The sequence below is a fragment of the Brachycentrus maculatus genome, unplaced genomic scaffold, assembly GCF_059751285.1.
Source record: "Brachycentrus maculatus isolate JH-2025_06_01 unplaced genomic scaffold, ASM5975128v1 h1tg000657l, whole genome shotgun sequence".
Taxonomy (NCBI): domain Eukaryota; kingdom Metazoa; phylum Arthropoda; class Insecta; order Trichoptera; family Brachycentridae; genus Brachycentrus; species Brachycentrus maculatus.
The window spans coordinates 496,108-512,565 of NW_028281392.1; the positions used below are offsets into that span (position 1 = coordinate 496,108).

Consider the following 16,458-nt stretch of genomic DNA (forward strand, 5'->3'; position numbering starts at 1 on the left):
ATGTCTCTCATTGTTTACGTTGTATTGTTCACAGTCGTCGGAATTATAATATACTGGTTAAAAGGATTAGGTAAACGGAAAGTAAGACTGTTCAAAGGTAACGAGAGGCTAGATGGGAAGACGGCGGTTGTCACAGGAGCCAGTTCCGGTATTTTTTTTTATAATTATTTAAAATAACAAGAAAAAAGGAAAAATTAGATATCTTTTTCTCAAATCGCTTATGATTCTATGGTTAAAAATAATGACTATTTTTTTTTCAATTGAAAAAAATAGTAAAAAATTAACATATATTGGAAAATAAACTTAACAGGCATTCACAAATTACAAAATAAGGAACAATGAGAAAACTTTTTTTTAGAATTCTTAATGATTCTTTTTGAAAAATAAAAAGAATCATTAAAAATTCTAAATAAGTATTAACATTTATGACTAAAAAATAATTATTAGCACTAATGCCAAAAAAATATATTTATAACACTAATGCCCAAAAAAATATATTCATAACACTAATGCCCAAAAAATATATTTATAACACTATATATAATAAAACCCTTATCCGCATCCAAATGGTGCATAGGGCACTGTGTCATATAAACGCAGTGTTATCTTGATCGTTTATACATGAAGGAAAGGTGATCAGCCCTCCGCTTCAGATACCAGTCCATGGTAATTTTGAATAAATATTACAGTGAAAAAATCACTAATATTTATTTTACCCCCCTTGGGAATCGAACCCGGGACCTCCAGAACGGTAGCCGAGCGTGCTGACCATTACACTACGGAGGCGGACAATAACACTAATGCCCAAAAAAATATATTCATATCACTAATGCCCAAAAAAATATATTTATAACACTAATGCCCAAAAAAAAAATTAGTTGTAATACCTTAAAAATAATTATTAGAACTATAATGCTTTAAAATAATTATTAGCAAAAAAAAACATAGAGAAAGGGTAAGAAAAATTATTTTTTATTAGCATTAGTGCCTAAAATTAATTATTATCACTAAACCACAGGAAAAGTTTTTTGAAGAAAGAAATATGAAGTTTTTTCAAATTTCTACTCATTTTCGTGGAAAATTTCGTTTTGAAATGTTGATTTTTAGCACACAGGATACAGAGCGACGGTAATTTACAAGATAAACAGCGGTTTTGATTAGGCACAGTGAATGAAATTTTCGCTACAAGATCAAATATCAACATGATTTTTGAATACGGGGAAAAGTCACATAATTTTAAATAAAATTGGGTAAAACTGGGACTAGAATTTTTTTTATTACATCCGGTATTCATTTCCTTCGTAGGGGACCTTCCTCTCCCATTCTTCTCCTCCAGACTACCGATCACAACCGGTCGTTCTAGGCTATCCTCGTTGCCATGCGCAAAGTATCCTAAGAACTGAATAATCCAGCCATCCAAGTGTAGTTCCTGGCGAATGGACTCGTTGGTGCGTCTAGCCTGTCCATGGAATTCGGAGCATACGCCTTCAACACCACATTTCGAGGGCATCAATTTTTCTCCTTTCTGCTGCTTTTATGGTCCACGTTTCAGCAGCATATAAAAAATGGAGTGGACCAAGCTCCTGACAAGCTTCATCTTGGTGTTGTTACTCACACCACGGTCTTTCCAGATTTTGTCTAGCTTAGACATGGCACATTGGGTGATATCTATATTATTATATTGTATTATTTTTTGACATCTCAACATAGATGTAAAAGAATACGGGGCTTAAGACCGTCATAGGATGGTTTAAGTGATCACTTAACACATGTGTACCATTCATCAATTCTACCCATGATTGACAACCACACTACTCGAATTCTTGGAACTTCTACTACATATTTTTATATATTATTCAAATTCGAAACACAGTGCTCGAATTCACTAGAATTTCACTAAAGATATCTATGGTGAGACAAAGGAAGCTTTTTATTGAGCAGAAACTCTTTCATCTGTATGTGAGGTCCGAATTTTGCATTATAATAACGTACATGAGAAACGCTAGAAAAAATCCTTTTCATTTTTATTTTAGCTTATAATTTGACCAGTTAATTTATTTACAACATTTTGAGTGTGTCCAAATACTTGTTCACAAATCTGGATTATCTCCAATTGGGAGTTTATTTTTAAATACTAAATTTTGTCAAAAATATCTTCTTCTTCACCTACTTCTGCTTGGTGCAGGACTTGTGGCCTGTTTTTAAGAGGGATTAGCCTCCTGCAATGTCGATCCATCTCTTTGGTGGTCTATCCGGGAGTTGTATACCTTAGGGTTGGTTGTACAGTGCAATGTGGGGGAGTCCGGATGGTTCCATTCTCCTCACATGCGCATACCATGTCTCCTTCGTTGTCTTCCCCACCTAACGACATCTTCGATCTCGTATATCTCCCTCAAAACATCATATAAATAAAACTTCTAATTGGAGATAATCCAGGTTTGTAAACAAGTATTTGGACACACTCAAAATGTTGTCTTCTTGATCTTCTTGGTCTTTAGAACGGCCAAAAATTTCGCGTCTGTTGCAAATACGCCTCCATCAGAGCTATAGTTTGGCTATTCCAGTGGGTTCCTACCCAGGCTCACGCACGTTATGTAAGGCTTTCGAGGAAAAACGTATCCAAACCTCGCATATTGCACAATACGCTTACAATACTCTAAGTTATAATGACCTTTTATATTTGTATGGCTATGCAAAACGTCAACAACGAAACAGGTTTTCTATTGAGCGCCGACCTGAAGAAAGATGTATCCGAATATTATAATTAATGGGTTGAATAAAAGAAAGTAAATTGGTGATGGGAGTCGTGTACGGCGGCCCCGCGCGAACTCATTAGTCACAGTGTGCTTCAAAAGTAACTGACTGCTTTTAATCATTATACGAATATCTGCTGACAAAAATATCAAAAAGGTTGGTAATCTTATGACTTCTGATTTATTTAATGCAGTATTATCAAAATGAAAACTACTCGAAGGAAGTATCGAAGTTTAGGAAACACATATAAATAAAATATTAAATATTAATGTAAATTTAATTAATATTCGACGATGGCATTTGTTTCAGTAATGAAAATTACAATGAATCATTTAAAAAAATATATATTATTAGTTATCTACACCTAGTTACATATGTGGCTAACGCCTCTACCCTGACAAGGTTTCTCTCTCGGGCCATTCATCTTTATTTATCTCGGCCATCCTGACAAGCTTGCTCCGTAGGAATGCCGCATCCGATGTACAATTGTTTTTTCTACGTTTCATCATGCCTAATTCTCAATTTACCCCTAATTTATGTTGTTTATTTTTCGGTTCAAAGCCGTAAAATTTTACCATTTTTTTCCGCGAGATCTCGCATAAAACGAGGAAAAAATTCGTAGACATTTTGGTTTTTGATTTTCTACATACATTTATTCACGGTTAAAACGAGCAATTTCTAGGCTATAGCGAGCAAAAAAAGATCGTCTTTTTTTGAAATCTTATAAATATTTGAATGTCTTAAAACATTTTCGACCTTAAGTAATTAAATCCGACAGGGCAATTACACCGATGCCGCCACGATCGGATTACGTTTATGACGTTAAGTACCAAATTGGTATTATCACCGACAATTAAAAAAAAATGGTTTCACGCATATGGGTTTAAATTGCATGTTGCAAATAGCAAGATTTGTCAAGTCTGTAGGGACCTTCTTCATTACAAAAAACAACATTTTTATAGTTTATAAATGTCATGCTTGTTTCGGGGATTTTTGAGATAGTTTCCATATTTTGTATGTTCTATGCTTACTATGGACATTGTATAGTAAAATATTTTGAGTGTGTCCAAATACTTGTTCACAAAATCTGGATTATCTCCAATTACAGGAGTTATTTTCATATTATTTTTGACATCTCATCAAAGATGAAGAAGAATATGGAAGTCTGGGTATTTACGGGGCTGACGACCGTCATGGGCTATAAAAGAGTTAATATAAGAGTTTCTGCTTGGTAAAAAGCTTCTTTACATCTCACCAATAGATGTCTCTAGTGAAGTTCTAGTGATTCAAGAACAAAGTTTCTAAATTGGTTCATATATACAGAACTTCCAAGAATTTGAGTAGTGTGGTTGTCAATAATGGGTAGAATTGGTGAATGTTACACGTGTGTAAAGTGATCACTTATGACGGTCGTCAGCCCCGTAAATGCCCAGACTTCCATATTTTTCTTCATCTTTGATGAGATGTCAAAAAATAATATGGTATAGTAAACATTACGAGGTGGGGAATGTCAGATCAATTCTAGAGCAGGTCAGTTAAAAACAAACTCTCCAATTATCATCATATCTACTAATAATAAAAAGTGTCTCTCAACTAGTGAAAAGGCGGAAATTGTTCGCGAAATAGAATATGGCGGGAAAAATGTTAAAGTGTATAAAAAGTTTCATTCTTAGTGTCAACATTGTATTTTTATTTGCATTTAAAAAGAACATCACGGACCAGAAAAATATGACATGTGTGTTGTATTGAATTGTATGAATTTTGTTTCAATATACGCATGTACAAATGTGACATATTGTGTTATGTGTCCATTCCAGATAACATAATCCATGTGATAGGTATGTTTTTACAAAAATACCTATTCTCGCATATAACGAGTAACGGTTATTACGTACAAATTCAGTCAGTCCCTTCATTCTCATTATAACTGAGTTCGACTGTATATCTTTAGTAGGTATCTCATAAAATACATTTTGTCTGAGAAAAATTCTAAAATTAGTGATTATTTCTAGTCATATCGATTAACGTCGAACACCATTTTAAAACTCTAATATTTTAATTATCTAAGATATAATTTGATCCGATTATGTCATAAATTGTGACTTCTTATCTTCATAATTCCCGTTTATAATCTTGGTATTTTTACTTTTATATATTTAAATATGCATTTATGAAAATACATTTAAAATGTTTTATAAAATAAACATTGTTTAGTTTGTGGTATGGTAAAGCATATAACACTATCATTATCATTCATCGTTAACTTTGTGTAATACCACTTAAATAACTACTTCATGACAGCCGGCTTCGGAATAACCTTTTCATCGTCAGGTCAAATGTAGACCTTAAAAATGTGTTTGCTATACTACCCTAGTTTGTAGGAAGGCAGATTTGGTTTTTTATTTAAAGTATTCTTTTTCACCATAGATGAAAAAGAATAAAGAAGTCTGGGCATTAACAGGGCTTACAACCGTCATATGCTGGTTTAAGTGATCACTTTACACACGTGTAATGGATCATTATCAGACGGGAGAAATATCTAATTTGACACACTCAACCTATAAAGGATTGTATTAGACTCGTTTTGTGTTTATAACAGCCGATATAATCAATATTTTTAATAAAATGAAAATTCGTAAAAACGTTGTTTTCGTAAGTTGGTAATGAATGATGTCACAGAAACAATGGACTTATTTAAATACTATTATAGCTCTATAAAGTAGAGACATTTTGGGATACGCCGGATAACACACCCGATGACGTATGGCGGTGTCCGGTTTCCGTTTTATTTAAATATCTAAAGTTTAAACCTTCATATCTCCCTTCCTTCTCTACAGATTTCAATAAGAATGTTACCGATAGTCTTGTGATTTTTTGTATTAATTTATTAGCCAGTAATAGCACATCATGAAATTGATCCATCGTGAGTGCTCTGCCAAAAAATGAACATATAATTTGTGAACACACTGTATCGCTAAGGCCTATAAATGTGACGTAATTCGACAACAACGCATATCCCCAAATCAGAATATTACGCTGTGTTGTGTCATATTATGCAATAGAGTTTAAGATAAATGAACTCTTGCGTTATACTACATACTTTCCTACATCCTATATCTCAGCCTACAATTTAAACGCACGAGTACTCTCTCACGTGTATTGGTGATGTAAGTACCACAAATGATGTGGTCTCTTTTCATACCATTGTTATAGAAAAAAGTCCGACACCCATCTCTTACTATGAAGCTAATTAAACCGTAATCTAGGGTTTCCACACGTTCACTTTTAAATCGCATTTCTTTACGCAGGTCAACATCGCGACAGAACCGGATCTATTTATTTGGCGCCTGGGGACTGATTAATAATTAAAATACATACTTATATATGTGTCCCTTAGTTTCAAAATCCGCCAAATCCATGTAAGTCGATTTTACAAAAAATGCAAAATTCTCTGAGTAACATTTATGTTTAAAAAATTTGTCCACCTTTAAATGAAATATTATGAAATTGAGAATTATCCAGTTGTTTTAGAAAATTCGTCAGTATTTTTTAAGAAAACGATGTTTTGTGGTAAAAAAATATGGATTTAACGGATTTTGATATTCACTTTAGGATCTGGCGGGTTTTGATATTAACATTGAAGGATGTGGCGGATTTTGCAAGTAACTTAAAATTTGGCCATCATCGTAAATTCAGCTATACAGGTTGCTTCAAAATTATTTGTGTCAACAAAATAACAAGAAAAATTAAATTAACAAAATAAAGGTACATTATAATATAAGTATATAGAAATAAAGGTAAGGTATACAATATTTACATACATACATGTAAAAATATTTTGTAGTAACACATACAAAAACAAGTTTAACATTAGTATACAAGCTTTTATAAATTTTTAGTTTCCACTAACGGGACGCATTCTATTTTTTCTTGTTGGGCGAAGTTTTCGTTTGTTTGTTCGACGTTTTTATAGAATTGCAAATATGGTTGATTGCGCCAATCTTCGCCATAGTACTTTGTCAGCAATGAAATTACATCTTCGATTTTGAGAGGTGCAATTTTATTTCCTCTTCTTAATATTGAAGAATCTAATTGACAACTATTTTTCCTTTTTTATTTATATACTTTTGTCGACAAAATTCATGTTTTTAATTTTCTTCTCCTTGCACGCTCACATTTTGTTTTCCACGTTTCAGTAAAAATCTCTTACTTGCTTTCGTGGATTTATGATAAAAATGTAATAATTGACACTCATATCTTTAGGGCCTCTGGTTCCAGATGTTGGCCTTTCTCTTGTACACTGTTTCATACGGCAATGCTGTAATATATAATTTTTTTTGACAGAGATATAAAAATTGCGATGCATTCTTGATACCTCTTGAATAGAAAGCATTGAACATTTATATTTTTTATTTCCGTGTTTACACTTTGGCAAGCTGGGTAAATGTGTAGATGATTATCTGAAAAAAAATGTTTTGCTTCAGTTAACGAGCTTATTTAGTATAGTATAAAAATATCCTCATAAAAGTTTTTATTAAGAAAACGCCAAGTTGATAATTATTCACATGGAAGAACATACTGTATGTAAATAACAGGCAGTTTTTTACTCACCGATTCTGACGTTTCAATACCCTTTTCAATTGTTTTTATTAATAACACGTTTTCTAGCTTCCTTAGGAGGAACTTGCACCACGTTTTTTGCCACATCAGCCATTATTTATACGGAAAATCCACAAATAACACAAGCACAAAACACTATCACGAGACACAAACCGACAATGACGCCATCTTGATTTTTGAACTATCCCTGCTCTCTGATTGGCCGATATGGGTCAGAAGGGAAGTTCCATGGATATAGCGGAATTTGATATACAACGCTGTTTTTAAGTATTTTTTATGTGGAATCTAGCAGGGTTTCCAAATATATAAATATTTTAAACAATAAAACCCACAATTGGCATTCCGATGTGGTATTTACTTTAAAATCTTATAAAACTGGATTTGGCGGATTTTGAAACTGAGCGACACATATATTACTATATATATATATATATATATATATATATATATATATATATATATATATATATATATATATATATATATATATATATATATATATATATATAAATATAAACGTATGTTTTTCACTTCAAATTTGACGGTTTCAAATAAAATTGGTCGTTATATTGTATTTTATAAAGAAAATTAGAATTTTATTAAAAAAAATATATATTAATTTCACATATACCGTCAGTGCGAATACCTGCCCACATCTTTTATTCTTAGGACCAGCACGTGTGTTAGTCTTCAAGTTAGCAAGCCTGCGCGGCGCGCTGTCATAGTCTGTGCGCGCGATGTGTACCGAAGTTTTCAGACTAAGATTTTCTATACTAATTATCATGTATATTTTAAATTCTAACTTTTTTATCAAATGCAATATAACGACTAATTTATTTTGTAAAACGTCCAATTTGAAATAAACCTATGTTTACATATATCGATATATTTTGCATTTTAACTTGTCATATCGCTCACTCATTTCAACAATGTCATATATAAAATAATCGTCAATTTTCAGTTGTGCATGTTTTCGGAATGCCCAGAAAATGTACTATATCCCAGCAAAAGCGGCATATTTATAACTTAATATTTACCCGTTACAGGGCAGAAAGTATTGTTTTTGCATTTTGAAGAAAGGATATTGTTTAATTATTTTTTAAATTTACTAAATATTTTTCAAATGGATAAAAAACATTCAGGTTTTACCTGAAAATATCTGTTGCACGGTAAAAAGTTCAATACGTGGCTTGATATTTATTTTTAATATATTTTATTATATTTTTAAACTTTAAAAACGATCTCATGAAAAATCGAGTTTTTTATATATGACGTTGTTGAAAGGAGTGAGCGATATGTCATTCCTTTTTCATGGCATCTATCTTTTGTAACTATCTTATTTTTCACAACGCCCATCAAATATCAATAATCGTGATATCACGAAATCTGTAAGGAAAATATCGTTTTGTAAATATGACATTTAAAATATTATATAAAAATAAAAATATATTGTGTCGTCATCGTCCGCCTCCGTAGTGTAATCAGCACGCTCGTCTACCGTTCAGGAGGTTCCGGGTTCGATTCCCAAAGGGCGTCAAATAAATTTAAGTGATTTTTTCACTCTAATATTTATTCAATACTACCCTGGACCGGTACCTGAAGCGGTGGGCTGATCACCTTTCCTTCGTTTGTTAACAATAAAGATAACACTGCGTTTATATTATGCAGTGCCCTATGCACCATTGGGAGCGGATAAGGGTTAGAATGTAAATGTAAAATAAAAATTAAAATATATTGTGCCGTCATTTGAATCTTTTGAGCATTATTTATTGATAAAATAAATAATAATGAAGACCTATAATAATCCCTTACCGCACCCCAATGGTGCATAGGGCACTGCTTCATATAAACGCAGTGTTATCTCGATCGAATACACATGAAGGAAAGGTGATCAGCCCTCCACTTCAGGTACCAGTCCAGTGTAATATTGAATAAATATTAGAGTGAAAAAATCACTTATATTTATTGAACCCCCCTGGGAATCGAACCCGGGACCTCCAGAGCGGTAGGCGAGCATGCTGACCATTACACTACGGAGGCGGACAAGACCTATTCAGGTCAAAATTATTTAAAAATAATTATTTTCTAGGCATCGGGCTGGAGTCCGCGAAGGAGTTCGCTAGGAGGGGGGCTCGCATAGTGATGCTGGGACGAGATATGGCCAAAGCAGAAAAAGTTAGGAAGGCTATTCTTTTGGAGACAGGAAACCAAAATCTTGTGGTGAGTCGTTAAATGAATCTGATATATCGCTCACTCCTTTCAAGAACGTCATAAATAAAAAATCGACAATTTTCAGTTGCACATGTTTTCGGAATGCCCAGAAAATGTACTATATCCCAGCAAAAGCGGCATATTTTTAACTTAATATTTACCCGTTACAGGGCAGAAAGTGTTGTTTTTGCATTTTGAAGAAAAGGTATTGTTTAATTGTTTTTTCAAATATACTAAATATTTTTCAAATGGAGAAAAAACTTACAGCTTTTACCTAAAAAGATCTGTTGCACAGTAAAAAGTTCAAAAAGAGGCTTCATATTTATTTTTAATATATTGTATTATAATATTTAACATTAAAAACGCTCTCCTAAAAAATCAAGTATTTTGATTTATGACGTTCTTGAAAGGAGTGAGCGATATGTATTATTTTTTGACATCTCTATATAGACAGTACACAGCGACAGTTCACAACGGAGTCCTGGTTTCAACTGTAATGTAAGGAAGTGAAACATGGAGTTGGCAAAAGAGGGATGAAAGTAGACTGAATGCAGTCGAAAAGCGATCTCTCAGAAGAATAGGTGACAAAACGATGTTTGAATAGCCAAATAAGGAAGGAATGCAAAGCTGAGATAAGCATTATCGATTATATCATTCGTGGCAATTGTTTCGCCTTTATCAAACTACATTAATTCAAACCCTTATCCGCACCCCAATGGTGCATAGGGCACTGCATTATATAAACGCAGTGTTATCTTGATCGTTAACACAAGAAAGAAAGGTGATCCGCCCTCTGCTTCAGGTACCAGTCCAGGGTAATATTGAATAAATATTTGAGTGAAAAAATCACTTATATTTATTTGACCCCCCTGGGAATCGAACCCGCGACCTCCAGAACGGTAGCCGAGCATGCTGACCATTACACTAGGGAGGCGGACAAACTACTGTGAAGATTGATGCGTACCCTGCGGGGAAGCGGCGTGATGGTTAGTTAGTTAGTTAGTTAGTTAAAGATGTTTTTTTTTTAATTGCTCAAAAATTATCACGCGTCTTATCATCTTTAAAACACATTCAGTGAAAATTCTAAATGCGCGTAAATTTCTGTTTCAGTTGAAGAAAATAGACTTCGCCTCCCTGGAAAGCGTTAGACTATGTGCCAAGGAAATTTTAGAAGAAGAAGACCGTATCGACATTTTGCTGAATAACGCCGGGTGCAGTGGACAGCCGCCCAAACTGACTGACGACGGGATAGAGAGAACTATGCAAAGCAATCATTATGGGCCATTTCTTTTTACTAATATACTTCTAGGTAAGCATTTGTATGTACGGCCAATGTACAGTGAAACCTCTAATAACGAGTAAAAAAATGGGAAAAAGTATCTCCCTTAACCGTTTCCTCTCTGACCATTTTTTCTCATAACTTTTTTTTTATTCATTTAATATATTTACATTTTTATTTATAACATAATACATTAATTAATACATTCATTATTTCTGTCCGCCTCCGTAGTGTAATGGTTAGCACGCTCGGCTACTGTTCTGGAGGTCCCGGGTTCCCGGGTTCGATTCCCAAGGGGGGTAAAATAAATATAAGTGATTTTTTCACTGTCATATTTATTCAATATTATCCTGGACTGGTGCCTGAAGCGGAGGGCTGATCACCTTTCCTTCATGTGTAAACGATCAAGATAAGACTGCGTTTATATGACGCAGTGCCCTATGCACCATTGGGGTGCGGATAAGGGTTTTATTATTTATTATTATAATTTTTTTCAGGAAAAGTGAAGGAGTCTACCCCGAGTCGAATCGTGAACGTTTCGTCATTATTTCACCAGTTCGCCAAACTGGGCGTGGAGGATACTAAAACCAATATGAGCAACACCCCTCTCAATCTATTTCTTTTGTATTGCAACTCAAAACTTGCCAACATCTATTTTACGCTAGAGCTAGCTGACAAACTTAAAGGAACGGGTAAGTACTTGGAAAAGATCTGTTCATTTTCAATAAATATAACTTTTTTTACAACATTTTGAGTGCCCAAATCTGGATTATCTCCATTTACAGGAGTTATTTTTCATATTATTATTTGACATCTCATCAAAGATGAAGAAGAATATGGAAGTCTGGGCATTTACGGGGCTGACGACCATCATAGGTCGGTTTAAGTGATTTCACCAATTCTACCCATTATTGACAACCAAACCACTCAAATTCTTGGATGTTATATATGTATGAACCAATTTTGACCAGACTTCCATATTCTTCTTCATCTTCGATGAGTTGTCAAAAAATGATATGGAGCATGTTAAAAAATAAGGTATACTCATTTCCAAATCCGACAGTAGACTGTCTAAAAAAAAATATTCAAAAAATTTGGTCAGAAGACGAAGAACTAAAAAACATGATAAAACAGTGCATTTTAAGTATGCCAAAAAGAATTGAGGCAGTTATTTCTGCCAAAGGTGGAAATACTAAATACTAACTATATTTATATGAAAATATATGCATAATTTAAGCGTAATAAAGTGTTCATGTGTAAATAAAATTCAATGTTGTTTTATTCAAGGTTTTCTCTGAGTTATTCCTGTTTGAATTGAGAAATTGCGCGAAATTCTGCGTGGCCCTAATTCATTGAGTAGATACTGTATATATATATATATATATATATATATATATATATATATATATATATATATATATATATATATATATATATATATATATATATATATATATATATATATATATATATATATATATATATATATATATATATATATATATATATATATATATATATATATATATATATATATATATATATATATATATATATATATATATATATATATATATATATATATATATATATATATATATATATATATATATATATATATATATATATATATATATATATATATATATATATATATATATATATATATATATATATATATATATATATATATATATATTTATATATATTTATATATATATATATATATATATACATATATATATATATAAATATATATATATACATATATATATATATATATATGTATATATATATATATATATATATATATATATATATATATATATATATATATATATATATATATATATATATATATATATAAATATATTTGAGCCAATTTAGAAACCTTGTTCTTGCATCACTAGAACTTTTAATCCAGGATTCGGAAATCACATACTAATATAAGAGTTTCTGCTCAATAAAAAGCTTCTTTTCATCTCACCAATAGATGTCCCTAGTGAAGTCTCTTGTTAATTTTTTTTACAAAAATGTTAGTAATATTAGTATAAAACTACTCACCGAGATTATGTCTACCGGTTTCGAGATGTACCCGTCTCTTCGTCAGGACAATCACTACCACAGCCTGCAAACAATATTGGTAGTAAGAGTAATATTGTTTGCATTCTGTGGTAGTGATTGTCCTGACGAAGAGACAGTTACATCTCGAAACCGGTAGGCATAAAAATCTCGGTGAGTGGTTATATACTAATAATACTCACATTTTTGTAAAAAAAAAAAGTAAGTATTTAGGTATATTTTAATAAGGATAATTTTTTTATTTATTATTTTTCTTATTTCTTTGTTTTATTTTTCAGGAGTAACAGTAAATTGTTTACACCCAGGATTAGTGCATACTGATATTTTTAGAATGGACCATTTATCTTGGTCGTATAATATCTTCACTTGGATATATGGCATGGTATGTACTTATATATAAAATATTTTTTTAAATAATTAAACACAATTTATATAAAATTTCGTTAAAAAAAAACGAATTGCGTTTTAACAGGTTTCAATAGCAAATTTAACGAAGATAATTTTATTATTTGTGAACAAGTATTTGGACACTAAATAAAATAACTAGTCAAATTATAGCCTACATAAAAAAAAAAATTCATGCTTTTAGGCGGGTCTCAAGTATGTTGATATAATCCAGGATTCGGACATGCATACAAATAAAAAGAGTCTCTCCTTAATAAAAGCTTTCCTCGATCTAACATAGATGGCTGTGTCAAGAGATTGATCAATATTTGTGGGATTTTTTAATTTAACAAAAAAAGTAGTGTGTTTGTCAATAATGGGTAGAATTGGTGATTGTTGCACGTGTGTAAAGTGATCACTTAACCAGCTTAACAGGTCGTTCATTCATTTTCATTCAAACCCTTATCCGCACCTCAATGGTGCATAGGGCACTGCATCGTGTAAACGCAGTGTTATTTTGATCGTCAACACACGAAGATAAGTTTATCAGCCCTTTGCTTCCAGTACCAGCCCAGGGTTATATTAAATAAATATTATATTGAAAAATCAGTTATATTTTTTGACCCCCCTGGGAATCGAACCCGGTACCTCCAGAACGGTAGCCGAGCGCGTTGACAATAGTCATAATAACACTAATAGTGTAATAGCCATTAGCCCTGTAAATACCCAGACTTCCATATTCTTATCCATCTACGTTTTTAAAACATGTAATATTTTTATTTACAGCATTTCGAGTGTGTCCAAATACTTGTTCACAAAATCTGGATTATCTCCAATTACAGGAGTTTTGTTCATATTATTTAATAATAAATAAATAATATGAAAATAACTCCTGTAATTGGAGATAATCCATATTTTGTGAACAAGTATTTGGACACACTCAAAATGTTGTAAATAAATTATCTGGTCAAATTATAAGCTTAAATAATAAAAATGAAAATGGTATTTTCTGGCGTTTCTCAGGTGAGTGATTATAATCCAGGATTCGGATCTCACATACTAATATAAGAGTTTCTCCTTAATAAAAAGCTTCTTTACATCTCACCAATAGATGTCTCTAGTGAAGTTCTAGTGATTCAAGAACAAGGTTTTTAAATTGGTTCATATATATAGAACTTCCAAGAATTTGAGTAGTGTGGTTGTCAATAATGGGAAAATTGGTGAATGTTACACGTGTGTAAAGTGATCACTGAAACCAGCCTATGACGGTCGTCAACCCCGTAATCGCCCAGACTTCCAAATTCTTCTTCATCTTTGATGAGATGTCTAAAAATAATATAAAAAATACTTACACTTATTTTTTTAAATGCAATTTATGAAAAAACCTTAAATTTTCATTCGCAAGAATGTGTCAAGGTCGTGCTCTGGCTCGTCCTGAGTTTTCACTGATTGGAGAACATTTTAATTTCATTTTTCATTTAATTTCATTTCAGCCCCGTAAATGCCCAGACTTCCATATTCTTCTTCGTCTTTGATGAGATGTCAAAAAATAATCTTTTTATTATTACCTTTTCAGAGTCCTTGGGAAGGGGCCCAAACGCAAATCCTGCTCAGCGTGTCCAGGGCATTGGACAACGTTACTGGAGAATATTTCTCCCTAGGCAAGCGAGTTCCTCCTTCAGAAGCAGCCAGAGATCGCACGAGATCAGCCAAGTTCTGGAAGCTCAGTGAACAAGCAGTCTGCCTCAAGGATACTGAGAAACACATTTAGTCATTGCGCTGCCAGAATTATATCTGGTTCACAATATTTTTCTCCTTCTTCTTTAAGCCTTTACCATGTCGCTCACTCCTTTCAAGAACGTCATAAATCAAAAAACTTGATTTCTCAGGAGAACGTTTTTAAGGTTTTAAAATATAATACAAAGTATTAAAAATAAATATCAAGCCACTTATTGAACTTTTTACTGTGCAACATATCTGTTTAAGTAAAACCTGAATGTTTTTTCTCCATTTAAAAATATGTAGCATATAAAAAAATTAAACAATACCTTTTCTTCAAAATGCAAAAACAACACTTTCTGCCTTGCAGTGGGGAATGATTATGTTAAAAATATGCCGCTTTTGCTATGATACAGTACATTTTGTGGGCATTCCGAAAACATGCACAACTGAGAATTGACGATTTTTGATTTATGACGTTCTTGAAAGGAGTGAGCGATGTGTCAAGAGATTGAATTAAAAAAAAAAAGTAGTGTGTTTGTCAATCATGTGTAGAATTGGTGAATGTTGCACGTGTGTAAAGTGATCACTTAACCAGCTTAACAGGTCATTCATTCATTTTCATTCAAACCCTTATCCGCAACCAATGGTGCATAGGGCACTGCATCATATAAACGCAGTGCTATCTTGATCGTTAACACATGAAAGAAAGGTGATTAGCCCTCCGCTTCAGGTACTAGTCCAGGGTGATATTGAATAAATATTAGAATGAAAAATCACTAATATTTATTTTACCGTACCCCCTGGGAATCGAACCCGGAACCTCCATAACGGTAGCTAAGCAGGCTGACCACTACATTACGGAGGCGGACAAACTACTGTGAAGATTAATGCGTACCCTGTGGGGGAGCGGCGTGATGGTTAGTTAGTTAGTTTAAGATGTTTTTTTAATTGCTCAAAAATCATCTTTAAAACACAGTAAGTGAAAATTCTAAATGCGCGTAAATTTCTGTTTCAGTTGAAGAAAATAGACTTCGCCTCCCTGTACAAAATTGTGTGATTGTTCCTTAAAATATTATTTTATGACAAAGTCGTCCCAAAGTAATGGGATGTTTAAAATCATAATGTTTTAATCTTAGAACATTTTCCAAATGAGTGTGTCCAAATACTTGTTCATAAAATCTGGATTATCTCCAATTACAGGAGTTATTTTCATATTATTTTTTGACATCTCATCAAAAAAAAAAGCTTCTTTACATCTCACCAATAGATGTCTCTAGTGAAGTTCTAGTGATTCATGAACAAGGTTTCTAAATTGGTTCATATATATTTGAACATTTTGAGTGTGTCCAAATACTTGTTCACAAATCTGGATTATCTCCAATATAGGAGTTATTTTTCGTATTGTT

At 32.5% G+C, this 16,458-nt stretch overlaps 1 protein-coding gene across 1 annotated transcript; it reads left to right on the plus strand.

The window, feature by feature from the left end:
• LOC148300779 (retinol dehydrogenase 12-like) lies at positions 1 to 15,101 on the plus strand. Its single transcript, XM_088274343.1, has 6 exons — positions 1 to 148; positions 9,464 to 9,594; positions 10,696 to 10,894; positions 11,362 to 11,556; positions 13,225 to 13,328; positions 14,889 to 15,101. Exons 1-6 carry the CDS (start codon positions 1 to 3, stop codon positions 15,099 to 15,101), a joined length of 990 nt encoding a protein of 329 aa, XP_088130469.1.
• Positions 15,102 to 16,458: the final 1,357 nt, after the last annotated feature.

What these genes read in the sequence shown, in the direction of transcription:
- LOC148300779 (XM_088274343.1), top strand. Translation starts at nt 1, where the DNA reads ATGTCTCTCATTGTTTACGTTGTATTGTTCACAGTCGTCGGAATTATA. An exon ending in CAGGAAACCAAAATCTTGTG is followed by an intron (nt 9,595 to 10,695) that starts GTGAGTCGTTAA and finishes TTTCTGTTTCAG; the next exon opens with TTGAAGAAAATAGACTTCGC. An exon ending in TCACTTGGATATATGGCATG is followed by an intron (nt 13,329 to 14,888) that starts GTATGTACTTAT and finishes AAAATAATCTTT; the next exon opens with TTATTATTACCTTTTCAGAG.